The 27383-nt window shown below is 35.8% G+C and overlaps 1 protein-coding gene across 3 annotated transcripts; it reads right to left on the bottom strand.

The window, feature by feature from the left end:
* Nucleotides 1-27235, bottom strand: LOC132788798 (heme transporter FLVCR2). 3 transcript variants are annotated; one of them, XM_060796385.1, is made up of 11 exons: nt 26771-27235; nt 12938-13240; nt 11630-11741; nt 9793-9895; nt 9516-9644; nt 9333-9428; nt 3607-3748; nt 3349-3545; nt 3152-3276; nt 2372-2482; nt 1-2303 (listed from the first exon to the last, which is right to left on the bottom strand). In XM_060796385.1, exons 2-11 carry the CDS (start codon nt 13071-13073, stop codon nt 1955-1957), a joined length of 1500 nt encoding a protein of 499 aa, XP_060652368.1. In that variant the 5' UTR covers nt 13074-13240; nt 26771-27235; the 3' UTR covers nt 1-1954. The 3 variants fall into 3 exon arrangements, with proteins under 3 accessions (XP_060652368.1, XP_060652370.1, XP_060652367.1); XM_060796387.1 differs by lacking the exon at nt 26771-27235 and adding an exon at nt 15747-15807; XM_060796384.1 differs by lacking the exon at nt 26771-27235 and adding an exon at nt 15211-15430.
* Between the last annotated feature and the right edge of the window lie 148 nt (nt 27236-27383).

A 27383-nucleotide genomic window follows, 5' to 3' on the forward strand; every position in this document is an offset into this window, starting at 1 on the left:
CATACACATACATATAATAACTTTTGGCTATGTTTCTGCTTGTCATGTAGGTGCATACCATAAGTATATATAGTACTATATATACTATGGCATATAGTAGAGGAGTATGTTTATCTCCCATTTCGTTGCTGGATGTTTTCTTGTTTTTGTCTTTCAGGTGGTTGTTGTAGGTTGTACAAGTAGCTGTCGCTCTCTTGTCAGGTAGTCTCTGGTAGTGTTATGCAGCGCCTTTTACAAATTGACTCTATATATAGTATATAGTATAGGTTAATATACATACAATAATGCAATGCTGTGGCAATTGGCCTAAAGGCTATCTACAAAAATTTAATACGATTCAAGTACTTATTTTTTGTGTGTTTTTTTTATCTTTTTGTGTGTGTTTGTTAAAAGTGTGCAATTTATTTACTTGCATTTCATTTATATAATGTTAATTCATCTATTTCACAACAATTGTACGTATTATAGACGCAAATATATATGTATATATATTCTTTTCATTATGTATATAGTTTATATATTTCAGTTAAATTGTAAATATTTCAAAATAACGACAACTTGCCTCAGATATGATTGCAGTAATTTAATTGATTTGAGTGTGGCTTATGTGTGTGTGTGTGTGTGTGTGTGAGTGTGTAGGTGTGTGTTGTATAACTGTATATACATAATGGAACAGCAGATTATTATTTTTTTTTTCAGAAATATATACATAATGTGGAATAGAGTGTTTAGCGTAATTCCAATTCCCAAAAGATTCCATTTTTTTTTTAGAAATAATTTAATTTCACATATTGTGATGTTAACATATCTTTTCTCTTCGTCTGTTCATCCGCCTTTAAAGCTATCCCAATAAATTTGGCTATAGATCTGTATTTTAGTTATTGAAGGTACTTTTGATTTAAAGTTGGGAACTGGTTTAAAATATGTATAATTTGTGGTTATAGCTGCAAAGGTATTTAATCTTCGGTCTGCTTGCTTATTTTACTTTTTGAAATTTTCCAATTTAATTGGATTTCAAGATAACTTTTCGCATTGCGAGAGCTTTCGGCAAAAATTTCGCTGCTGATTATTAATGTGATTTCCAGAACTTTGTAAAGCGTCCAACTGTTTTTCCCCCCTGAATCACTTTATATTGTTAAACTATTGTTGGAATGTTTGTTTGTTTGTTTGTTTTGTTGTGGTTTCTTTAATGTTCTACAAAGATTCGACACTTGTGTGGAACTCAACAAGAAAATTAAGAGAGATTTCATAGAGAAATGAAAACGCGTTGTGCTAAATAACATTTGCTCTACATAATATAGTAAATATACTTATCATATGGTTGGCTATAATACTGGAGGATTATGTATAGTATAATAGGTAGTATTGTCCTCAAGGGACTTGAACAATTTTCAACTACTTTTTCGATTTTTCTTTTCTTTTTTTCATTTTTTTTAGCAAGTTCTTTGTTAACAAGTGTTTGGTGTTATTGTTGTATTGTTTTGTAGCTGTTGTTGTTGTTGTTGTCGTTGATGTGGCAAAAGAATAAAGATAAAGCTAATTTTTCGATCCAAGTCTTATGCAATTATTGAACTTACAAGCTAAAATCTAGAATTTTGTTCAGGCCAATCTATAAAATTGCAAAAATAACTGCTTAAGCTAAATTTATGTGTATTTAAATGTATGCGTGTGAGTGTGTGTGTGTGTTTGAGTTTGTATGTGTGTGTGTATGTATTTTAAATTTAACACATTTTGCACTTAAAGCTACAACAAAAGCACATAACAAGAATTGAGTAAACAATGTAATAAATTAAATTAAAAACAGATTTTGCAAAAGTGATATGCATTTAACACAAACGTAAAAACGGGAGACAATGCAAAGCTCGAGTTGCTCGAACTATGCAACAAAGTGGAGAGTGGAGAGTGGAGTGTGAGGTGTGTGTTGGGTGTGTTGGGAGGTGGATGTGGATTGTGTTTACGGATTGATGGCAGCAGCGTTGACAACACCGCCACCGGCAGCGGCAACACTTCCCCGGCCACTGCCACCGCCGCCGCCGCCGCTTGCCACTTGGGCATTCTGTCGCCGCAAATCGGAACCTGTGGCCGCCGTGATGAGCGAGCCCACAATGAGCATAACGGCCATGGCCATGTTGGCCGGCACATCGCCATACGTGTCCAACAGCTCCGAGTAGAAGAGCGTAAAGATGATGCCAAACGTCTGGGCCGAAGCATTGAGCAGCCCCGATGAAGTGCCCTCTGGCTCGGGAAACGTTAGCTCGGCACCAAACTCAAAGCCCACGGGGAGATAGCCGGTCATAAAGAAGCTGCACATTATCAGTCAGGGTCAGTTAAGTGCGCTGGTAATTATAAAACGTAATCCTAGCCGACTTACCCCAACAGCGAGGCGGTCAAATAGACCACAGCAATGTGTCCGGTGTCCAGAGTGAATGTGAAGATCCACATGCCCACCATAGAGAGTGCATAAACCGCCAAAGTAGTTTCCCTGCGAGAAAGTCATTAAAGTTGCGCATGCAGAAAAATTTAGGAAAGAAAAATGTAAGAAGGCTGCGAAATACCCGCTACCCATTTTAAATAAAAGCAAAATAGTGAGATATTATTCTTGAAATATACCAAATTAATATACCAAAAATTATGAAAATATGCGAAAGGCTTTATTTGGTATATTGATATTCTACCACATTTAAAATATACTAAAGAGTATAAAATCTACTAGGTTGTTTTATTTTGGTATATCGATATACTGTTATACTCAAAACTTCCTATCTACTATAAACTATACCAGATTGAAAACTAAAGAAAACCAATTATGGATGTCATTTTCTGCCAATAAATTGTTTCTTAAATAACTTCCCACATTTTTATCAAATGGCAACCAAATTATATCTATTTCGCGTATAGTTTCTGATATCCAGTGTGTCACACGGACAGACAGATATGTTAGACAAATAAACGGACAGACAGACAGACGAACTGATTAAAAATATAAATTCTTTATGGAAGCAGTCTTCTTCTGCCTGTAACATGCATTTCCTCACAGCACAAAGTTATAATACCCATCTACCCTACGGGTATCGTGTATAAAAAGTTTCGCTTGACGCACGCGGCGTATGCGTAATGAGCAAGCTGTTGAAATTAATTGCACGGTACTTACTTGAATTTGTGCGTCTTATCCAGCACAATGCCAGAAACAACCGAACCCAACATGCCAGCCAGCACAATGCTGAGTCCAATGCGACCAGTGTCGACCTCGTGACCTGGATAATACTTCAACACCACCTGAAAGAATGTTTAAGAATAAATCCAACTCTTTAGTCAACACAATTAAGTGAAAATATGCGTGGACTTTACCGGATTGAGCAGCGTGGAGATGGCGTAAAAGACGCCCACATTGATGCCATAGGAGAGCAGCAGAAAGATGAAGTTGCGATTGGTCAGCAGATTCTTAAGCGACAGTGCAAAGCTAACCTGCTGCTCTCCCATACCCTCCAGTCGCTGTGCCGCCTCCTGGGCTGCAGATGGCGGTGTGGGTGGCTTATCCTGAAAGACTGCAGAGCATCGAGGAACCCTCAAGTAATCCCTTAATTTGTTGGCATTATCAACACTTACAGAATATCATGAGCACCAAGAGGATGCTGGTGAGTCCGGCCACCAGATAGAACATCATCTGCAGATCCTTGCCCACAGTTTCGAGGTTCTCCGAGTTGGGCACCAGCATGGGAGGCAGCACAAATCCTACGGCCACGCCCAGCTGTAACAATTTGATATGAAGATTACAAGTCAGGACTGAAAAACTTGGTCGCTTCCGCTTCCGTTTCGAGTTTCCGTTCCGGTTTGCTAAGCTCGCTTCTCGCTTCTCGTTTCTGGTTTTTGCGTTCAGGGTTTAGTTTTATTTATGTTGATGTCGGTGCTTGCAATGAAATTGATTTATGTGTGTGTCGTGCCCCATTGTTGATGCCCCACAGTTGCAGTGACAGTTGCTGAATTTTGTTGTTTTCGTCAAAAGTTTTGCGCGCCATTTTCATGGCTAGCAGAGAAACAAAAAACACGTTGCATGCCCAGCTGTTGTTGTGTTGCAACTTGTGTGATGTTTTTTTCGTCGGACCACATACCCTGTACTTAAAGTGAAAGTTAAGAGAGTATGACTATTAAAGATTCTCATCTACATTCTGTCAGTTTAAAAACTGCTTTAGAATCTGACATAGTTCTTTTTACAGGGTATCTACAAAGTCGTTTATTTATTCACCTTTGTCTGCTCAACTCGTTTTTCAGCTTGATTTTGTTTATGGGCAATATTGTTTGGCCTATAAATCGTAGTTAGCCCGCAAACAACTTTTGACAGCGCTTTGCAAAGTGCATTTAAAGTTGAGTGCACTTGCAATTCAATTCATTGAGACATAAATCGCCTAGATAATCCCAATTTTATGGTACATGACTTTAACTATGTATTTGAATATATATATTTATACATATGTTTGTCATAATTTATTTGCTTTCGAAAATTTATTTGACAGCAGCAATGTTTAATATTGGTATTTAAAATTATTAATGGTTAACGGAATGGGAGGAAACTCAACTTGTCAAATTACAATTTCAATTTGTTTGCTTGAATATGAAATATAAAAAATTATTAATCTATGAAAAATTATTGTTAGAGTATTAAAATGTATTGCTCCTACTCTTTTTTTAGTGATAGTAGAAATGTTATTGAATACAGTTCTATTTTAATTTGCTTTAAATACTAAGGGATTAAAAAATAAATTTAGTTATGAGAATTTTCAATTTTGTAATATTTTACTTTTACTTTTAAAATTCATAATTTCAACTTTTACAAAACTCTGTATATTTTATGATTTAAATTTTTATTAATATCTATCCAATTCCAAATTTGTATTTTTATATTTTTTTTTAAACATCAATCTGATATTTAAGATTCCCAAAAATATTTAAAGCGTTTTCATAGATTGTGCTAGCTCTATTTTGAAAACTTAATGCGATTGAGATAGTTTCATATCAAACACAAAACTTTTATGTGAAAGCTTTTCTTAAGGCATCGCTTTCCAGTCGCTGAACTTTATGATTTATTTATGTTTATAATTTTTATGAATTTATTTTTAATTTATATTTCATATATTCGTATATGTATCAATATTATATTTGTATATTTCTTTATATTATATTTATAATTGGTAATATAATTTTTATGCCTTTTTAAAGTGCTTTCAAAGTAGTTTTTCGCTTTCAAGTTGTCATCTCTTAAAAGTACATTATTTTCAAGGATCTTTCATTGCACATAATTTATGTGGAAAGCTTTTGCAATTGAAACTTTTAATGAAAGTCAGCTTAAAGCTCTGCTAATTGACGCTTCTGAGCTCCTGAGTTAGTTATAATTGCAATCCGTCTGCGCTGCCGTTGAAGTGATACTCGTAGAGCTCTAATTTCAGATTTGTGAGATGGCTCAAGATGTTTCGTGAAGATGCAACCCAACTTGGTATTTTGGTCTACGTATATTTGCTCTTTGCGATGGGAATTCTCAATTTCGCGGAATTGTCAATGCATCAATTTGCATAAATTAAATTCAAAAGCGACGTCGAAATAATATAGTCAACTTGAGGCTTTGCTTTGAGTTGGCAATGGAAAATGGAAGATGGCAGATGGTAGATGGTGGGAGGAGGAAGGGAGAAGCAATGTAATGCCCACTAGAGAAATTTAACAGCTATGGAACCGCAATAAAAGACAAACACAGGATGTTGTTCAACGGCATATGTATGTAAGGGGAGGAGGAGGAGGAGAAGCTAGAGGATCTAGCTAGAGGAGCATCAAGCAGGATGACAGAGGTGGAGAGGCATTTCCTCGGCTTGTTTACATATGCTTTGCTCTCGCTCTCTTTCTTGCTTTCGCTCGATTGCATTTGATGTTGTTGCAACTAGTTACAAAAATACCTAAAAAAAAGCAGAAAAAAAGAAAGCCAAGAAAAAGAAAGCATGTTTGTTCAGCACTTTGGCAACAACGACGTCGTGTGGCAAAGGCAACATTTCGAGGCAACATCGAGGCAGCGGCAAAGCCAAAACCCGTGTGCTCAAAGCTGTTTCTCTAGCAAATCCGCATGTTGGGATTCAGTGGCAAGTGGCTGTGCCTGTGGCGTTGTCCTTGCCAGATAAGGCGGAGGCAGAGGCAGAGACAGAGGCGGAGACAGGGGCATCGGCAGCCCTGGCGTGGCGCTGTGGCATGGGGCATGTTCGTTGTGTTCAATGTCAAAAGCTATAGCCATCGCCTGCTGCGTTTTCAGTTCAGTTTAGTTTAGTTTTTCTTTTGCTGTCGCTTGCTTTATTTTTGGCCAACTTCGGTGCTGACATTTCCACCGAGAGTCACGGGTAACTGTGTTGCCAAAAGTGTGTGTGGCAAGTGGCAAGTGGCAAAACTCTTTAATGCCAAACATTTGCATTTTGTCCATTGAGCTGCAGCGGCAGCAACTTGACCTCAGTCTCTCCGACTGCACCGTCCACTGACTATTCGACGGCACTGTATTGTGGCGCATACAATGACAGACAGACAGACAGCAGGTGGCGCAGCGTGGGGGCATGCCTCATACTATTTGTGACATGCACATCCCATTGAGACTTCCTGCCGAGCGAGAGACGAGGGGGGGAAGCGGTATCCTGGCAGCACAACAAGCGGAAATTATAAGCCTTTTCAGCGGCACTCGAGCGTATGGTAAATATGACAGCATACACACACACAGACTGACACACACACCAATACACTGACTGACACACACATGTATGTGTGTGTGTACATATTTGCACTTTCAGTCATGCAGGTGAGTTGATGATGTTGCTCCCATTTTGGCTGAGCTGCAACACGTTGCACGTGAGTACATTATGCGCTCGTAAATCAGCATTAAGAGATGTACCTCTCCCCCTCCTCTCTCTTCCCCTCCCTCTCTTTGGCTTATCAGCTCTAATGGCAGTGCAAGCAAACTAATTGCTTTGCTTTGTTCTGCGTCCATTAACAGCGAGACTGCGCCAATTGTTAATTATCAAATGTCATAGTTCATATGGGGAAAAGTGTGTGAAAAAGTTACCAACTAACTAAAACTGCCACAAATCATATTCTCGCACTCTCCCATAAAGAAAGTTTCACACACACACACACACACACACACACGTTTCTTTGCTTTCCTCCTTCCCCCGCGATACATGCAAAACTTTTGTTTTGTTTGCACACCAATTAAAATGGCAAACTTTTGGTCTTATGTCCAATAGTTAAACTCCATTTATTTGCATTTATTGCGATTTATTTTGCACTTTGTTCAAGATTAGTTTGCAACACGTTGTGGAAAGAGAAGTTGCAATGTTTGTTTAAGACATGCAAAAATGCAAAATGATAATTTAAAACAAATAACTTAATTTACACAGCTAGGAAAATATAAAAGAAAATATTAAACGGACAAGATATCTGATAAATGAATTCAAATTAACCATTTCAATGTTTATCTTAAGAAATTGATAAAATTGAAATACTAAAATTGAAATAATCAAATTTAAAGCAAACAGCTTAAATTAAACAAAAAAAAATGTATTTTGTAAAAAATTAAAATTGAACATTTTTGAAGAAGTTGCAACGTTTATTTAAGAAATTGATGGTTGGTAGCTCAATTTAAAGACAAACATAAATGTGCATATTTGTGCATAATGGAAAATATTTTAAAGATTTCAAAGCAAATAAGTTCAGCATTAAGCTAATAAAAAAGTTTCAGAACTAAATTAGAATTTATGGTAAATAGCATTTGGCTTTCTGGCTTAAGTATAAAATAAAATATATAATAAGAGTTGTAAAGTATGAGAGTACAAAAAAGTCATTCGGCACAAAGTAAAATAATAACTGGAGAGAGAATAAAACTAATTATAAATAATGACGCAAATTTAATGAAATACATTTTTAAAACTTGAGTGTAAAGAAAGTTTCACATGTATAAAAAGAGTTAATTAAGCTAGAAATTATGTTGAATAGCATTTTACGTTCTAGCATAAGTGAAATTTATTTTTCTTTTTTTATGAGCTTTAAGCTGCTCTTCAAATTCTCCAATTTATCTTTATGTTTTTTTATTTGCAATTAAAATTAAATGTGTGTGATGAATACAGTATAAACTATCACGAAGATTTTTATGTTCATAGGTTTCTAGTTGCTTTTGTTTACAAAAATTAAAAAAACAACAAGTAAGAAAGCTACAGTCGAGAGTGCTCGATTGTGAGATATCCGGTATCCATTTTAAATTAAAGTAAAATTTAAATTTTAAATTAAAGTAAAAATTTAAAATGTACCAAATGATATACCATATAAAGACTAAAAATATACTGAATGTCATATTTGGTATCGATGATTCGAAATATGCCAGATTGTAAGCAAACGCAGCTCAGATCCGATGTCTTCATACAATTATAGCACACTTTTTGTTAATCTAATTTTTCTCACAAGTTGCCAAATTGAATTTGCGAATGCCACATAAGTTTTGAATTGCATTAATTAGTCTCTTTTTAGCATTAATTATTCAGGCAATTACGCATACGCAACGTATGCGAACGACGACGACGGCAGCGATGTCGCCGACATTTGCTTTGTTTGCAGCAAAAGGGCTTAGTTATTTAGGCCACATTTTAATTACATTGTTCGCGCAGCAGCAGCAACAGCAGCAGAGTAAATTTGTGGGCCATGCCTTGTGGTCATGCTGGAGACGCAAGTTATGTGGTTGAGTTGACCTCAAAGTGACATTTCTATGCGACGCCCACTTTAGCCACAATTCACTTACATATGCATTGCAAATGCGAATGCAGGAGCGAATGCGAATGCGAGTGTGCATTTCGAATAGGTCAATTCATTTTGTTTTCACAGTTGAATAAACTGTAACTGTGTGGACACAGAATGCAATCGTTGTTGTTCCTGCCTCTATTTAACTTTACCTATTTTCTCCCTTTTCCATCATCATCATTTTGTTTGATTCTTTCTTTTTGGCAATTTCATGATTGCACACATCATATAAGCAAGCATAGAGCTCCATCTAGCAGCCACTTCCGGTGGCCGGAAACCCCAAGTGCCAGCAAGAAATAGGGATTGAGATTGAAAGAGAGAGAGAGAGTAAAAGCGAAATGTCAGTGCAGCGCTCTTTGACATCAATCTGGCCAAAAATGCTGCTGCTACTGAGAGTGCTGCCTTTTTCGTGTTCATGCAAATTTCGCAACGACTTAGTCCCCCCTTCCAAAAAATGTAATGAAAATGCGAGTGAAATCTTTCGAGAACATGGTGCGTATGCGTAATTTACGCTTGACGACGCTTACCTGATTGCCAAAGACGCCCACGCTGGTGGCTGATGATACTTGATCGAGTCCAAACCAAACTGCAGCCAATCTCGCTGGCAGTGACAATATGCAAACCTGTGAAACGACGAAAAAGTGGCAAAACAAAACAACTCAGTGCAAAGCCAATAGAACTGCGTGTGTGTGTGTTGAGGGGATTGTTACCTGAGCCAGAGCGACAATTGCCTGTCCTATGAAGCTGACGTAGAACAGCGATGGATCCACTGAAAACACTTTGATCCAGGCACCCACACAAGTGCCCACAATGCCGACCAATGCCGTGATGCGCAAACCCTACATCAAATACAAAAAATGATACAACAAAAAAGAGAAAAACGTTAAAAACAAATACAAATCCCCATGCAATCAAACAAACAACAATCGCGGGTCATTTGTAACTAGAGCAAACAAGAGAAAGAGAGAGAGAGAGAGAGATACTCACCACTTTGTCCAGAAACCAACTGCCTGGAAATATGAGTGGTATGTACAATATCATATATATCATGGACGTCCAGTCCACCCATTTGTCGCTGATGCCATAGTAACTGCAAAAGCCATTACAAACATTTCACTGATTATCAAACGTACATTTATCTGGGCCCGAGCTGACAGTTAACGCTGTGGCAAACATTAATTAGCTTTGCCAATTTGCATTTCAAGTCACTTTCATTTGTAAGATGGTTGATTGTGTCCGACAATCGAGGCTGAGTTAACGTACTTAATGTAACTTTAATTTAAATTATAAAACTAAATAGAAATAAAATATTCTTGAGCTTTATTTAAAGTAGTATAAACTTGATTGAAATAAAATAATTAGAATAGTATCAATATATAGAGAATGCAGATAATCAAAAGTACATTTTATGGTTTGAACTGACAGTTAACGCAGAGGGAAACATTAATTAGCTTTTCCAATTTGCATTTCAAGTCATTTCCATTTATAAGAGGCTGACTTTACGTTCTTAATGTAACTTTAATTTAAATTATAAAATTAAAGAGTAATAAAATATTCTTGAGCTTTAATGAGCTTTCTTTAAAGTGGTAGAAAGTTGATCGAAATAAAATATTTAGAATTATATATAATGCTTTTAATCAAAACTACTTTTATGATTCGAACTAACTTTTAGCGCTAATGCAAAAATAAATTAGCTTTGACAATTTGCAAGTCAAGTCATTTCTATTGATAAGAAGGTTAATTGCGTTGCACAATCGGCGATGACTTTATATTCTTAATGTAACTTTGATTTAAATTTTCTTATTAAATAAAAGTAAGCTTTAAAATGTAAATGTTGTATTAAAAGTAATTAAAAGTGGTTGAATATAAAATATATTGATTTTTATAAAAGAGCTTATAATTAATCAAATCACATTTTGTGGATTATTTAGGTAATTAACATTGCTGGAAACATTTTAAGATAGTTATTTTGGTTAATCGAGACTGGCTTTATATTCCTAATGAAAATTTAATTGAACTGAAATAATTATAGCACTTTAAATTGTTTTGACACTATTATAGGGCTTTTCATATTGTAATGAGCCTTTAAAAGGTTTTTAATATAAGTTGAACTAAAATAATTATACCACTTTAAATTATTCTAATAGCATTATAGGGTCTTTCATATCGTAATAAGCTTTAAAAAGGTTTTTAATATAAGTTCAACTAAAAAAATTATAGCACTTTAATTTTTATAATACGATAATGAGCTTAAAAAGGTTTTTAGAATTATTTAAAGTTCAATAGAGCTTAAATTAATGCAGATGAGGAAAATAATTTGCTAAAATTGAAGTGTATTATGTCTGCTTAACGTATCTTCAGTTTAAATTACAACATTATAGCATTTTAATTTGTTGTGAAATCACTCTAGGACTTTTTTCTATTGAGCTAATTAATTATATAACATTATTTACTTATAAAAAAATATGTTGTACATTTTTCAATGCAGATTTTCTTTAAATAAGTTTTTAATACCATTATCGATAGTAACTTTTAGTTAGTTCGATCAGAAGTATTTAAATAATATTTTTCATTGTATATACATTTTTAAAGAAAATCCTACCATAAACATGTATAAAGTGTTTGTCATTAAAATGCATGCAAATGAGTTTAAAGTAAAGTCCTTGCAGCATTTACCAAAACTCGTTTAATAAGCTTTATTGGACTTTGTTTGCAGAGAGAAAGAGAGAAACTTTTAATTTGCATTATAAGCCTTGCAAATGAGTCCCAAAATCTCAGCTGGCTTAATGTTAAGCATACGCCGTGTTGTCTATGAGGTGCTTACCGTGTGATTATGTTGTTGATGATGGTGTACTGTATCCATTGCATGGCATTCGAGGCTGAATAGAATACAAAGAGTATAAGCACCGCCCAGCGTCTTGCATACACTTTGTAGCCTGCAAAATACGGAATAATACGCAAAAATTCTAAATAGAAATACACATGCACAGGTAAAAGCTACTTGAGTTTTGCCTCGAAAGGATTTCATTCTCCTTGACGTCGTCGTTGTTGTTGTTGTTATTATTGTCAAGGCTGCATGGCAGACGACACCCCACATAAGATTAACTGGATTAGCTGGCGCGTTGCCTATAGACCCAACTGTCAGATACTACGTGGAATATATAGTATAAATTATATGCCATATGTAATCCACGCCATGTGAATGATGTGACGCCTCAATGCTCGCCCAGCCTGACAGGTGGCGTGTGGCATGGGGCATGTGGCATGTGTGCTTGCAACACGGTAACTTTTATCTCTCTCGCTCGCTCATCTCTTTTTATATTTTTCAATTTCCATTACAACTTTTGCGGCAATTGAAAACGACGTCATAAAAGCAACGACAAGCTCATATAAACGCATCCTGTGTGCAGTTGCGGAATGACTTTATTGCACCGGACTTTTGTTTAACGTACTCGTATGCATATGCATATGGGAGTCTGCTTTATTTATTACCTTGGAGCATTGCTATTTATCGCATTAGCAAACAAATGCAGCACTTTCTCATTTAAATAGCTTCAATGCTTCATTGTTATCAACGAAATATCTTTGACCGCTGCAGCTGCATACAAATTATGCCCCAAGGACTTGCTGCACACTCGCTTGAACGATAAAATACTAAAATACTGTATATATACCCGAAATACTTTTGAGTATCGCTTGCAGGGCATCTTCCAGTCGATTACTTGCGAATTGAATGTCCTTTAACTAGTTTCTTTTTTTTTCCAGTTACGTGACATTGAAAATGCAAAAAGAGCTTTTGATGTTTGTTATTTTTAGTCGACAACGCACACACACACACGCGTACACACACACACATAGACACTTGCACGCAAATTGAGAAACTGCAAACAAAACTATTGCATACCTTGAGGTGCAGTTAAGTCAGAATGTTCGTTTTGTCTGTTTGTCTAAAATGTTTTGCATACAAATGTTTAGTTACCACACACACACACACACACACATGCACACATAGTTGCCACAGGCACACACACCCATTGAAAGGTAGCTAATGCCTGTTAGATTTGCGACTCGTCAGCCATGTTAACTACGCATTTGGTATTCTATGAGTGATTTGCCAAGTTGAATAACTTACCTTCGCCTGGCGCATTGGCTGCCTTGGTGGCTTTGCTCTCCTTCTCCTTGGGCGTGATCATGTCTGTTGATTTGCTCGTCGCTATATAGGAATCGGTGCTCTCAGCTGCGCCACTGGCGCTGTGTTTTAGATCCATTAACAAAACCCTTTTTGTGTCTCTTTCCTTTGTTTTTTAACTAAATTTTAATATATGCTTGGGCGGTCTTTTTTCACACTTAGATTGCTGTGATATCGGTGGTGTCGTTGTCTCTCTCTCTATATAGATGTGTATATACTAGGGCAGTTTGATTGGCTTTAAAATTGCTGTAAAGTAAATTGGGTAGATTTTAGTGCAAGGGAATTAAAGCGACGCCTGAAAGTAGGCAACAAAATAAAGTTGCAGCATTTTTTATAAGCCGCAACTGATGCGCATTTGATGCGGTCTTTGTGGCTAGAAATTGTTAAAACTTTTTAACAGCATTACTCAAACACACACACACACACACACATGCAGAGAGACAGGTGTGTACACATGTGTGAGTTTGTATGTGGCAGCTTTAACAACTGGCATAAACATTTCCTGTGGCCACAAAAGGCAACATATTACAGCACATAATGCGGCACTTCCTTTCGCTATCTCTCTCTCTCTCTCTCTCTCTCTGTCTTTCTTTTGCTTTCTTTCTAGCCACGTGAGTGCTTTTTTTTATTGCTCATATGCAATATTATTGTTTGGTTACCTGTGCCCTAGACACCATTAAGGTAAAGATAATAAAAATAATCTTTATAAAAAGATAAAGCATTGGACTTGTCAAAACTGATCAGTGTTTAAAGTACTTCTGACGCACACTTGACCCTATTTCATGAGTCCACATTCCTATCACTCGTTACAGGGTATCTGCAAGTCGAAATAACTCAATTATAACCGTTTTTTAAGTGGTTTCATGCTGAGCTTAAAAGCGTGGTCACAATGTTTTTTTGCGCTAGTATTTTGTTTGCCATTAGACAAATTGCTTTCGCATGCGAAATGATTTAAAAACATTATTAAGTGAGTATTATTTATGCATATTCATTAACTCAATAAACTATTCACAGCATTCACCTTTTTAAATTCACAGTTCACAGTTATTCAAGCATTCAATCGCTGACATTGAAAATTGCGCTCGCAACATAAATGAGCACTCATTGAATCAAGTCTTTGGGGCTCTACGAGGGATTTAACTGGGAATTTGCCAAAAGCGAATGTGAAATTGGAATGTGTGTGTGTGTGTGTGTGTGTGTGGAGAAACTCACAGCAAATGAAGAGGACTTGTTGCGTGCTCTCAACTGGCAAAAATGCAATCAAAGTCCAACAAAATTCATGAGCTCAACATCGAAATTCGGCATCATTAATGGAGCTGCAACAGCGATTGCAACTGCAACTGCAACTGAATTGTGGCACTCGAGTGGTGGCACAGTTTTGCAGCCTCACTTTTGACTTTTCGCCCTTTGCATGTGCCACAAAAAAAAGAAAAATAAAAACTGTGGAAACGTTGCAGGTTCCCTAATTGATTTAACTTTGTTAACGACGGCACTTAAATCAATTTGCTTGCATTAAAAATGCGACAAGCAACAACAGCAATAATAATAGCAACAAGCAGGCAAACAACATCAACGTTATCAAGTGACATGTTTCAGGTTTTCATATAATTTTTGTATTTCGGGGGGAGACTGCGTAAATTGCCCCTAATGATGTACGTGGCGGTTGCACATGTTTCACTCTCTCGTTGTGTGTGTTTTGTGCAGCGTAATTCGATTGTCATTTGGATTTGAATTTAAATTACGTTTTGTATTTGGATTTGCATTTCGAGCTGTGAAATTGCCATCATTTTGCTAATGTTTTCCAGCTGATCGAAAACTGATTCTATCTCATGCGACACTCAAAATTGTCGCATGCGAGAAGCTCACAGCTGCCTTAAACGATTTGAGGTGATACCGAAAAAAAAACATGATAAATACTCAAAATACTTGAACATAAAACACAACCAGATACAGAAACAGAAACAACAACTTCGATGAGTGGAAATAGATGATAAGAGTGACCACGAGCAAGAGACAGACAGAGAAAGAGAGAGACGGAGACGGAGACGGAGAACTGCGAGCGTATTTATATATGCGACAAGTTCATAAACTTGGTCTTGCACAAGCATAAGAATACGTATTAAGCATTATATTGTTGATGGTATATCAAAGATATGTGGGAATTGTTTTTTTGTGCTGCTCGTTGATGACATTTTAAACACACACTTAACACGTACATTAATTGCAGCTTCAATTAATAAAATATTACAACTGTTGTTGTTTTATCTGTTGTTGTTTGTTTTCTTATTTTTTGTGGTAGGTTCTAAAACACGCATCGAACGTGAAAGCGAACACAACGCGACGCGACGCGACGACGGTGGCGGGAGAGAGAGCGCGAATGGGCGAACGGGCAAATTGAAACTGAAACTAAATCCGAAAAGTCGCTCAGTCGCCTCGTCGTCATAAAGTTGATTTGCAAAATGTTGTTGTCGTTATATTGCTGCTGCTTTTGCTCTTGCTGTTATTTGTTGTAAACAGCTGATTCTTTGAACATGCTAAATATTAGTAATACGCACACACACACACACACACACAGAGCGAGCCGTTAAGTTTACAGTGAGCGTGCTTCTGCTGTGTTCACCTTGTTAAAAACAACTAAACAAAACAATTACAAAGTCGTAAAAAAAGAAAACAAAATTCAATGGCTTTGTAATTACACCAAGTAAATACAACAAGTATTTACATTATACGTTATTGAATTTACGTAAATTACTTTATCATTTATAATTAACACGCCAAGAAGTCTCTTTGCTGGGGACGCAACTTCAAGAGATCTTTTTACGTTCACTTCCGTCACCTAAATGATCTCCGCTCAACTCAAATGTGCTGATAAGAGATGTGAGTAAAGCCGTGTCAAAGCTCAGCTGTGATTAAGATAACTAGGAATGGCGACACTTTAAAGTAATTGCAAAAACAAACTTACATAAATGATTAATCATGCAAATTGACAGCCAGCTGTCGTCTTGCATTATTCATTGAGCTTTAATAAGCTTTTCTTTAAAACAAAAAAATTAAGTAGAAGTACACATCAAATTAATGAGAATAATATTAATTAGAAATCTATAATAAGCTTTAATGTGAAACAAATATATCAACAGGTTTTGGCTTAATTAAAAAAAGTATAAAAACTTTCCATAAGCTTAAAAGATTAACCTTACTCATAAAGCTTTATTATGCTTTTGAGTAGCATTATTTTTCTTATCAAAAAGCTTTTATTTTGAAAGTCAATAAAAACATAAAACTTTGCAATAATAGCTTTTATTTGAATCTTGAGATTATCATTACTTGTGAAGCTTTCATAAGCTTTCGTGTAAGATATTTTAACAACTTGTAAAGCTTATATTTAAGATAATGGAATAAAAACTTTTTAATAAGAGCTTTTATTTTGAGTAGCTTGATAAACAATAAAATACACAATTTACTGGCATGAGGGTAACGTTACAAATAAAGCTTTAATAAGCTTTAACGTACAATTAAGTTTGTTCATCTTTATGCTTGTATGTGAAATAATGAAAGTGATGCTCAATTAAAATATTACACCATTTTTATTACATTAAATTATTTTTATATCTTACATTAAAGCTTGCACAAACCACTTATTAATTTTTTTTTAGCAATTCCTAAGTAGTAATTAACATAAGTGCAATTAAATGACCACACCTGAATTAAGTAGCATGAGATTAGTTAAGCCTTAAGCGTTAAGCTTTTATAATCAACACGCTATTGAATAAATAGCTATTCAGCAAAAAGTGATTTGTGTTATCTAAAAAATCCGCAAAATTGCACTTCATTAAAAATAATTTCTTGCACTTCAATCAGACGGTCATAAAAAAAAACTTGAGATTTGTATAGCACGCATTTTGCCAGAGCTTTTGTTTGGCAGAACAGCTGTCAAGTTTTGAAAGTATACTTTTTGCACGAACTGTGCAACTATGTATGTGAGAGACATGAACTAGAAATGCACATGTCGACTTATGTATGTAGATTAACCGTAGCAACGCCGCTCAAAGTCGGACATGTCCATTATTGTCTGTCGTTGTCCGTGCTTGAAACTCCCTGCTGCTTGCTGCACAGTGGTCCAAAGTATCGAATACTCGATATAACTAGTGCAAACTTGAGTGTGTGGATTGATGTGTAACACTGCAAGTGTTGACTGCCCAACACTTGAGTTGCTTTACAACAAGTTATTGAAAAAGCCATTGCAAAAAAATCATTTTAACTTTAACATGGCGTGTGTTCACTGTAGCAAGTAGAAGGGTCTTGACATTGATAGCACACTTGAGCAACCAGATGTGACAATGTAAATAAGTATATAGACTGATACAAATATTAATCAGTTTTAAATTGCGAATTATATAAGAAGTGCAGCTGACATGACTCGCACTTTAGTGTCAATCGATTGATTTGCTTTTATTGAGTGCACACTGTAGCACACTTTAGCTGATTCACGATACAATAAACGATAATTGCAATAGTAAAGCACTTGAAAATTCGCTTGCTTTTTTTTGTTGCGATATTTGCCCCGTTATATTGTTCTTTCTTTTGCTCTCGAACTTCGTCATACAAATTCCACTTCCACGTGCATTTCTCCCACCCTTTCGTTCGCTTCCTCTCTCTTTCTCTTGCGCTCTTCTTGCAGTTCGTTTCACTCAATCTTGTCGCTCGTCTTCCCCTTTCCCCCCGTTTCGTGTTGTCAAATATTTTGTGTTGTGCTCATAATTTATTTGCATTTTGGACTTGTTTTCTCGTGATTTTTTTTATTGAATAATTTGCCTGCGGGAACTTCCTCGTTGTCAAATCACCGAGACAAGGTCCAAGTCCCAGTTTTAGTTCCAAACCCAATCTCAGACATATAGCTCGTCGTCGTTGGCATCGTCCAAGTGGTTGGGGGTCATTATTCGATTAAGCCAAATGATTATAATTCTTTTTCACTTTTTGTTGTTGTTCTATGTGTCTTCATATTTCAAATACAAGTGGCACTTGGAACGTGTTCCGTTGTTGCGGAGGGGGGAAAGGAGGGTAAATAATCGCAACAGATCCATTGTCAAACCATGGTTATCTCTCGTGAAGCACTCACACTCATGAGTATACTCATCTAATCGACGAATACTTTGTGTGCGAATTGTTCGCGCGATTCCGCCGTCAAAGATAATGCGAAGTCGAGTGTCGATAAGGGCTTAACATGCCATACGCCAGATATGCCAGATACACGTACTACATATAATTGTTTGTTCGACAGCAAATTGTGCCAAATCATTATTAACTATAGCTAATATTATTAATTCTGACGGCATCTGTTGGCAACCCGCTTAGCCATGGAGCTAATTATTTTTTTTTTATCTTAGAATTTAAAATTTCTTTTAAAAATATATCAATATTCCTATAATGTCTAAAAAATGTCGAAATTTATAAGATCTATTTTCATTATATTAAAAAACAAATATTCAAAAAATAGTTTATAGGACTCATTTTGTCTTTTCTTAGTTATTCTTTTCAATAATTTCATTAACAGAGTAGTTTTTTTAAGCAACATTTGAGTTCAAAAAAAGTAAGTATAAAGTTAAAAAATTTAAAGAAAAATAGTTTTTTTATTTATTTACTTATAATCAAATTTAATTTATTTATTTTGAATGGAATTTTACAGTACAATAATAAGTCAGATTAACTTAGTTCTTCAGGCGGTTTCTAAATAATTTGCCAACTAAGAAAAACCTACATAAAGAATTACATTAAATTCTTTTTGAAATGAGCTATTACATCCCGTTAACTTATTAATAGTTGAGAATATTTAGTAGTAAAATCAATTAAAACGTATACAACTTATTTTTAGCGATATTAAAGTTAATCACTGATTACTTAAATTGTAACTTAAAAGTAAATAATAATTAACAATAATCGGAACTTATATAACCAGATTATTATAAGTCTGGAAAATAAGTAAAATATTCTTTAGATGAATTCCCACCGTAGTAAACTCACATGAGGTTCGCTTAATTGCAGTTTGACTTTAGAATGTGTTTAATGTGAGTACTTAATCACAATTCACTTAACATAGTATGGCCTTGTAATGTGGGTAATGATAGTAATGATTCCCGTATTTAACTAGTTTTGAATATTTATCAGAATAAACTAATACCTGATTAACTGGTCTTCTGTAAACCCCATAACTATCCCGAACAATCTAACCACTTTGCATGCAAATCACAGGTAACTGCGGATAAGATTTATTATACGCTTACGAGTATTATTGGTCACGTTCACTTTGCTGACCTTTTGCATTGCTGCATTGCTACACTGCGAAACCCAAACCAACAAGTAAAACCCTTTAAGCCCACACTTTTTGAAGGTCAATTGTTGTGGAACAGGTATTTATGGGGAATCCCATAAGTCTGGATAAACCACAGACAAGCGACGTCTCAGCTACGTGAAGTATAAAATATATAAATAGATGCTTTTTATTAGAACTTGGACTGACATTTTCACTAAATTACTCATCTATTCAGCTGCGAAATAAGTTTTTATTGCTCTCTTTATTGAAATTCATTTTAACGCAATCAGTTTAAGCCTCTTATTGAAATCTAAATACGATTAGACTGAATGGCTATAAATTTTTAATTATTTATTTGACCCTAAGTCGATAAATCATTTGTAAAAAGTTGAGATTTAAAAATATTTTACACTATTTTATGGCTTTAGATGCAAAACAAATCAAATTAAATTGATTTGAATTTTTAAATTTTAAAAACATTTTGTAATTGTACAATTCGAAGTATTCTCGAATGTCCTATATAACTATGTTATTGTAGAAAATAGATCAACAATTTCAACTTTTCGTACTATACATATATTACGTATACGACTATGTGGTTAAGCATTTTTAAAGTATTTAAGTGGCTGCAAGTCAATAAATCATTTATACATATAAAACAAAAAACCCTTTTAAATTTCAAGTATAAAAGCGAGTAAATTTAATTCATATTCTATAATTCAGAATATTATTGAGAACATATTTATTTTTCATTTCTGCATTTTCAATTTGCATATTTATATTTTTACTCCACGAATCGCTTGCTTTTGGTGGATGTTAAGCAAATAATGGCATCAATTCTTTTTTTCTCTATTGTCAAAGCAAAGTTTTTTCGATTTTCCTTTGCTGCATCTCAGAATAAAACTGTTTTGAATGTAGCAAAAAGTGGCGTAAGTTCGCTTCGCTGCTGTGTAAATAGATTTGAGAACTATTTGCAGCAAATTTGCAGTCGAGAGTTGCTTCATAAATTGCATTCACTTCAGTCATTGTTTTAAAGTCTCTATCTCTCTATGCATCTCTCTCTCTCTATTTCTCTGACTTTCTCTAATGAATTCTCGGTGTGCGGCAACAGTTGTTAAATGTGCAACAAAAGGCTCAGAGGCAGCCAGCCACTCATTAGGCATATAAGGAACAAAGCCATTCCACTGATTGCCACATTTCTCATGCGCTTTCCACATGCCTCTTCTTGCTAGTTGCAGCTTGCCACTGCCACTGCCCCGCCACTGTTGAGTGTTGAGTGTTGCAACAAACGCTTTGTCTTCATTTCAATCTCACATGAATTCCAAATGCAATTTGTCGCTGCAAATGGCCAAGAGGCGAGCAAGTGGCCAACTCGCTGGCCAACTGGCCAACTGGGCAGCTGAGCAACTCACAGTCGAGCCAATTAGGCGAGAGCGACTGGATGATGGCCTAAAGGCTTTAGGCTTAAATTGAAGCTAAAATATTAATGCAAACAATTTACTTAAACTGCTCTTGGTGCCTTTTTATCACGTTTTATATCTATACATATTTTTCTACCCCCTATCCATAGGGTAGAAGGGTATTCTAACTGTGTGGACAGGAAATTTAATGTAACAGCAGTATATATATTCTTGATCTGCGTAAACATCCGCTACGATATAGTCAGGTCCGTCTGTCCGTCTGTCTGCCTGTCCGTATGGACATCAAGATTTCAGAGACTATCTGGTATATTTTGACCTCTAAGATACATTTCGAATTTCGTACTTGAACGATATACCAAATAAGTAGTATATTTTCGTATTTTGTGTTTGCTTTTATTCAAAATGTCCGTCTAACTGACTCTCCATATGAGTACCTAGATCTCAGAGACTATAAGAAATAGAGCTATAATAAAGTTTGTTTCAAATTTTGTATACAAACAATTCTGACTAAAGTATTTTTGATTCCTTAAACTTTTATTGCGATTGGATAAAAATTGTAAAAGAAATACTTGTGTATTTCAATTTACACCTACTGCAATTGAGTTGTATTTTATATGGTATATTTTTCTCTGTGTGGTATATTTCGAATACTTCAACGATATACCAAATATGGCCTTCGGCATACTCTAGTATTTTTGCGGTATATTAATCGGTATATTTTAAAAATAATACCGAATTGTTTTGCTTTAATTCAATATGGGTAGCGGGTATCTCACAGTCGAGCACACTCGACTGTAGCTTTCTTATTTGGCTTTTTTTTTTTGCTACTTGCGGCCGTTTTAACCATTTGGCAAAAACCTCATCAAAGATATTACAGTTAGCAGGGCATTAAATCAAATGGTCGAGCGTCTGTTGCTCTCATTTCTCCAACCTACCTCCCTCCCCCCTCTGTCTCTGACGATTACACTTCGTCGCCTGCTTCTGCTTGAGGAAACGACACACCTCCTAGGGCTATAAGTTGAATGAATTTTTCATGGGCCGCCATCAAATGCAAGCAATGAGGAATCAACAGCGAGCCTAACACACAAACACACACACACACACATATACAAACAGTCACACACTCACACCCACGGAAAACACAAACATGCCAAGCAAATACATGTACTCGCATATTATATTTTCTTATATATAGTATTTATATGCGTTTCGCTCTTGTGCGCAGTTTTCTTTGAGTCGCCTCATTAATGGCTCCTAAGAGTAGGAGGCAGAGGAGGGGGCGCCATGGATTGACTAAACGAGCGAGAGGAGAGAGAGAGAGAGAGAGAGAGGGAGAGAGGGAGAGAGGAGCCTGGGTAATTCCTGTTGCGATTACCGCTCGCTGCACGCATTTGTCAAGCGCCTCTTAAGCCCCAGCAAATCGTGTAATTATGGGACGCCTCTCTTGAATGCCACATAATTTCCGCAACATTTATTTATTAATTAAAAAATTTGTGCAACTTGGGCTGCCACAAAAAAGGGGCGACACTGCGATGCCACAGGCATTTTATCAGTGCTGCGGCTGTGTGGCAGCCGCCAAGGCTCAATTTGGACTCCAGTAGGTAAGCTAGATTAATTACCATAAATCTTATTTTATTTGCCCGAAAAAACTTTTCATGCTTCGAACAAAAAGCGTAGCATACTTTTGTGCGCCGCACAATTTTCAAAACTCTCCAATTATCAGACAAGTTTCCGACGCAGCAGCCGTTGCGTTGTCTTCCACTCTCTTCCTGCCCCCACTTCACTTCTCCCTTAATGCTATTATTATTGTTATTGTTGTTCCGGCTGTTGTTGTTCTGCGGTCTGCAAATACCCAGTACTTTAGAAAATAGCCTCAAAAGGGGTTTAACTGTCAATAATGTTGGCGATCTTTTGAGTAAATTCAGCTTTAAATGCTGATATGGAGCTAACTAACAATATAATTGAAATACGAATGAAATATATTATTTATTTATTTATTATTAATTGTAGCTTAGAACTAATTCTACAATACAATATATAGCCAGAGTAACTGAGACCTTCAGGCTAAAAATTATATATTTATATAAATATGATATACATATGACAGAAGTATAAAATATAAAATAAATAGTTATCACTTATGCAGATCAAATTATTGTTTGAATACAAATAAAATTTAAATAATACAATTTAATTTGAGAAAAGGATTACGTTGAATCAATTTAAAACTTCTAGAATACAAAAAGGATATGTTTAAACATTTATATATATAAATATGAAATATGACACAAGTATCAAATTAAAACTACATAAGTTAGAAAATGTGAATGTATATGTATGAGAGTTCAACGTTTAATTTAATTAAGAATTCAATTCATAATACAGGATTTGTAGCTATTGCTATATTGTATATTCTTTATTTATTTTTATATATTATTTTATATTTTATATATTTTTATATTTATTTATATATAATTTTTTATTATAAGACTTGGATTATAAATTAATTTCTAACCTAACGCTGGCTGCTTTGGTCTTGGCTTATTCCTTATTGGTATTTCTTACTTAATGTAAATTTAATAAATAAGTTAAGTCTTAACAAAGTTCCCACAAAAACGAAATATATTTCTTGTTACAGATGAATCGATATAAAAAGAATATATTTTATAGAATCAATGAAAAACAAAGTAAATGAACATACAAATATATAATATCATAAATGTGAATGTTAAATTATTTGTTTAAAGGGAGCAATTGTTTAATGAATGTAAATACAAATACGAGGGAAAATATTAAATCCAACTTTGTTGTCCGCTAGTAAAATAAATAGAAAAGGGAAAACAATAAAACAATGCGGGAATGCTCACGTAAATACAAAAGAAACTTTTGCCAAAAGTGCCTTCTTATACTATAAACCATACTATAAACTATAAACTGGAACACGCTGCAGTTGAATCTGCAAAGCTGAAAAATTAAATAAAGCATACTCGTAGGCGCAAAGATTAAAGTTTGGTTTGTTGGCAAAGCTATCAGAGGACACTCTCCGGTAATATATTTGAATGAAATAATAGCAGAGGATAATAGAGACATAAATAATGATAAATACGAAACTAATTTTGGAATATGTATACTGCTTTATTAAAGTCAAAAGAAACTTATGTCAGAAGTGGGCCACAACTATAAACTAGAACACGCTGCAATTGAGTCCTTAGATAATCATAAAATTAATGAAGCATACTCTTAGGCGCAGCGGTTAAAGGAGCATTTGTTAGTATTCGAAACTCTTTATTCTACAAATTCTGTCGTAATGTATTTGATTCATATAACTACAAAAGTAAATAACTATGTATGAATTCTTTATCTAATTTCGAATTATATTCTAGTAAAAATTTCATTTTTTTTTATTTGTGGTAGTATTTTTAAATTGTTTTAATAGTACATTCAAAAATTTGTATTCTACCTCCGTTTATTCAACTTTCTATTTATATGATTTAAAGTAAGAATAATTAAAAAGCAGAACTGCTGCATTAAATACAAACAAAACTATAAACTGGATCGCTTAGATGGCCTTAAAAATAAATGCAGCATTATTCTAGGTGAAATGGTTAAAGGAGCTTTTGCTAGTAATCGAAGCTCGTTATTCATTCCACTTTGTTGTTATGCATTAAATTCATTCTAGTAAGCTAATAAACAACTTTGAATGCAATACTAATTGTCGAACTGTATTATAGCAAAACTTTCATTTATATTTATGGTAGCATTTTCAAATTGTTTTAATAGCAAATTCAAAAAATTTGTATTCTATCTCCGTTTATTAAACTTTCAATTTATATGATTTAAAGTAAGAATCATTAAAAAGTAGAAGTGCATATTAAATACAAAAGAAACTAACGACAAAAGTGGGCCACAACCATAAACTGGATCGCTTAGATGACCATAAAATTAAATGAAGCATACTCTTAGGCGCAGCGGTTATGGAAGCTTTTGTTAGTTAACGAAGCTCGTTATTCATGTGTTAGAGAGGAGGACACTTTGCCGTCGAGCAATTTAAGCCATTTGGTTTTGGTGGCCAACGGATGGCGGATGGCCCATTATGCAATTTCTGCAGCCGCCGTTGTTGTTGTTGTTGTTATTGTTGGTGGTGCTTCTGTGGTTGCTGCATCTGCTGCTACTGCGGCAGCATTTTTGGGGCATTCATTTCATATGCGTGCTTCTCGATTAGTTAGCACTTTTACAGTTTAGCAGTTTCTCAGTTTTTCAGTTGTGCACTTTTTCAGTTTTTCAGTTTTTCATTTTTGTGGCTTTGTTCGCAATCCAGATGCATTTTTAATTGCAGCAAGTTGGACTTGAGCTTGGTCTTTGCATTTGATGGTTGGCACTTTGCTGCCGTTGTCAGTTTCTTAATTGGACATTTGTAATTAACTTCAATGCGATTGTGCTGCCGCCATTTAGTACAGTTCAGTTGAGTTTTTCTTGTTTTTCCGTTATCAACTTCCGCATGGCTCATTTTTCACATTGTGCACTGGACTTTTATTTCGCTTTTTTTTTCGTGGGTCGGGAGGGAAAATGTGACGCGATGCGATGCGGTGGCGAATCCTTTGGGTCCTAGTAACTGTTTTCTCATTGTCCTTTTTTCATGTTACTGTTCTTGTTGTTGTTGTTATTTATGTGCTAGTCGTTAGCTTTTTGGTGGTTTCCTATTCATTGTAGTTGCTACTTCTTGCTGTCACTGCTGCTGCTGCTGCTGCTGTTGTGGCAAGGTCGCATTTAGCTGCAGATTTGTTGTTATCTGTCAATTCATTGCACATTCCTGCAGTCGAGTGTATCAACAATGAGACCTTTCTTTAACGCTCAACCAAAGTTGAGCCTGGTCATGCTGCGCGTGCTTACTTGTAGGGTTAGCCGGAAGTGGAAGTGCAAGTGGAAAACGGAAGTGCAAGTGCAAGTGCTCTACTTTCAAAAGTCCAATCAATAATCGGGCTCTGCAATTGTGCAGTTCTATGATGTTGCATGTGGCAGGCAGCAGGCAGCAGTAGCAGCAGCGGCGACGTGTTGAAAACTTTTCCTTTTCATGAGCTTGTGTGACCCTTCAATTTATTGCCTTCCTGTTGATCCTACGTCCCCCACTTCTGTCCATCTTATTATTTAAAGCTTTAATATGCTTAACTATTTATTCAATGTCTAAGCTCTTCAGCAGTAGCATGCCTGTGAGCGAGAGGGAGCGAGTGTAAGTATGAGAGTGCTTCAGTTCAAAAACCTCCAAGCATTGCGTCACAATATTCTCACCACAGACAAAACATACACACACATGCAAAGAAAAAAAAAAAAAACATTGCTGCGAGCGCTTACACACTAACACAGACGCAGACAACATAGAATTTGTCGTCCGAGTGTGAAGCTTTGCAAAGCTGAAACTCGCCAGTTGCTAACAGGCAGCTGAGACACGTAAAGAGAGGCACAGCACAGTGAGAGAGCGAGAGTGCAAAGGCGAGAGCGAAACAGGGATAGAGGAAGATGAAGGTGAAGATGAAGAGAGGGCTCGTCACAGTCAACCGGTTGGGGTCTGTGCTTTTGCAATTGTCTAGCGTCGCCTTTAAGTGGGCTTTGCTTTATTTGCTTGCTTGCTTGCTTGCTTGGCTAGCGTTGAACACCTGGAACTAAACTGCATTGCTGATGCTTCTTCTTCTTTTCTGTTCTGCTGCTTAATCTTGTGCTATATTTATTTATGTGTGTGTGTACAAAAAAAAAATGATGCATGCGGAAAAATCAATTTATGGATTTTAGTTTTAGGCTCACAACAACACGTGTTTCATTTGCTTGATGCTGCTGCAAGTCAGTCTTAAGATCTGGCATTCTTCTTCTTTCTCGTACTCTTTCGTTAACCAAGGTTTCTTGGCCTTCGACACCTTTCACACGTTGTGCGGGCGCAATTAATGCAATTGCGCTTAATTGCAATCAAATGAAACGTAAAGCACTCAACATTTCATTTACTCTTGTGTTTTTTTCGTACTCTTTACTTTTACCTTTTTTATTTGAAATGAAACTTACCCCGTTTTGCTTTTGTAGCTATCGCTGCAGCCACGTCGATGAACACAAAAGCGCGCTAAAATGCCTTGGCATCTGTGTGTGTGTGTGCGTGCGTGTGAGTGTGAACGATTGCGTCTGTGTGCGTGTGTGTGAAAGCGTGCGTAAGTTTTGCAGGCAGTCGCGCCACTTTTGAATGGAAATGGAATTTATTTATTAAAGCGACAGTCAAACGAGCGCAATGCAAAGGTCTATTTATTCATTTGCCACCTTGGCACTTGCAACTTGCTTCTTGCCACTTGCCACTTGCCACTCGTTACTCGTTTCGCATTGAGCACATTCACAATTAAAATGAAATTCACATTCACGCCCGTGTGTCTTCGTTGTGTGTTTTTGTTTGCACAAGTCTCAGGAACTGCAGAAAACGCTCTATAAAATGTCCCTTTTGTGGGGTTTGCTGCTGTTGAAGCTGCTTCTGCCAACACCTTGGTAGGAATCACTGAACAGGACTACTGCAAATTCTATTGCCATTGGTCGTTTTATAGGACTCTCGTCACGTTCCACAACAGCTGTTGGATGCTGTGGATGCTACGCTCTCACATCTCTCCCTTTTTCGCTCTCTCACTCTGGCGCGTTC

This window comes from Drosophila nasuta, chromosome 3, assembly GCF_023558535.2.
Source record: "Drosophila nasuta strain 15112-1781.00 chromosome 3, ASM2355853v1, whole genome shotgun sequence".
In the NCBI taxonomy this organism is placed as follows: Eukaryota; Metazoa; Arthropoda; class Insecta; order Diptera; family Drosophilidae; genus Drosophila; species Drosophila nasuta.

What these genes read in the sequence shown, in the direction of transcription:
- LOC132788798 (XM_060796385.1), bottom strand. Translation starts at nt 13,073, where the DNA reads ATGGATCTAAAACACAGCGCCAGTGGCGCAGCTGAGAGCACCGATTCC. An exon ending in CAATTGTCGCTCTGGCTCAG is followed by an intron (nt 9,429 to 9,515) that starts GTAACAATCCCC and finishes GTCGTTTCACAG; the next exon opens with GTTTGCATATTGTCACTGCC. An exon ending in TCTCCACGCTGCTCAATCCG is followed by an intron (nt 3,277 to 3,348) that starts GTAAAGTCCACG and finishes ACATTCTTTCAG; the next exon opens with GTGGTGTTGAAGTATTATCC.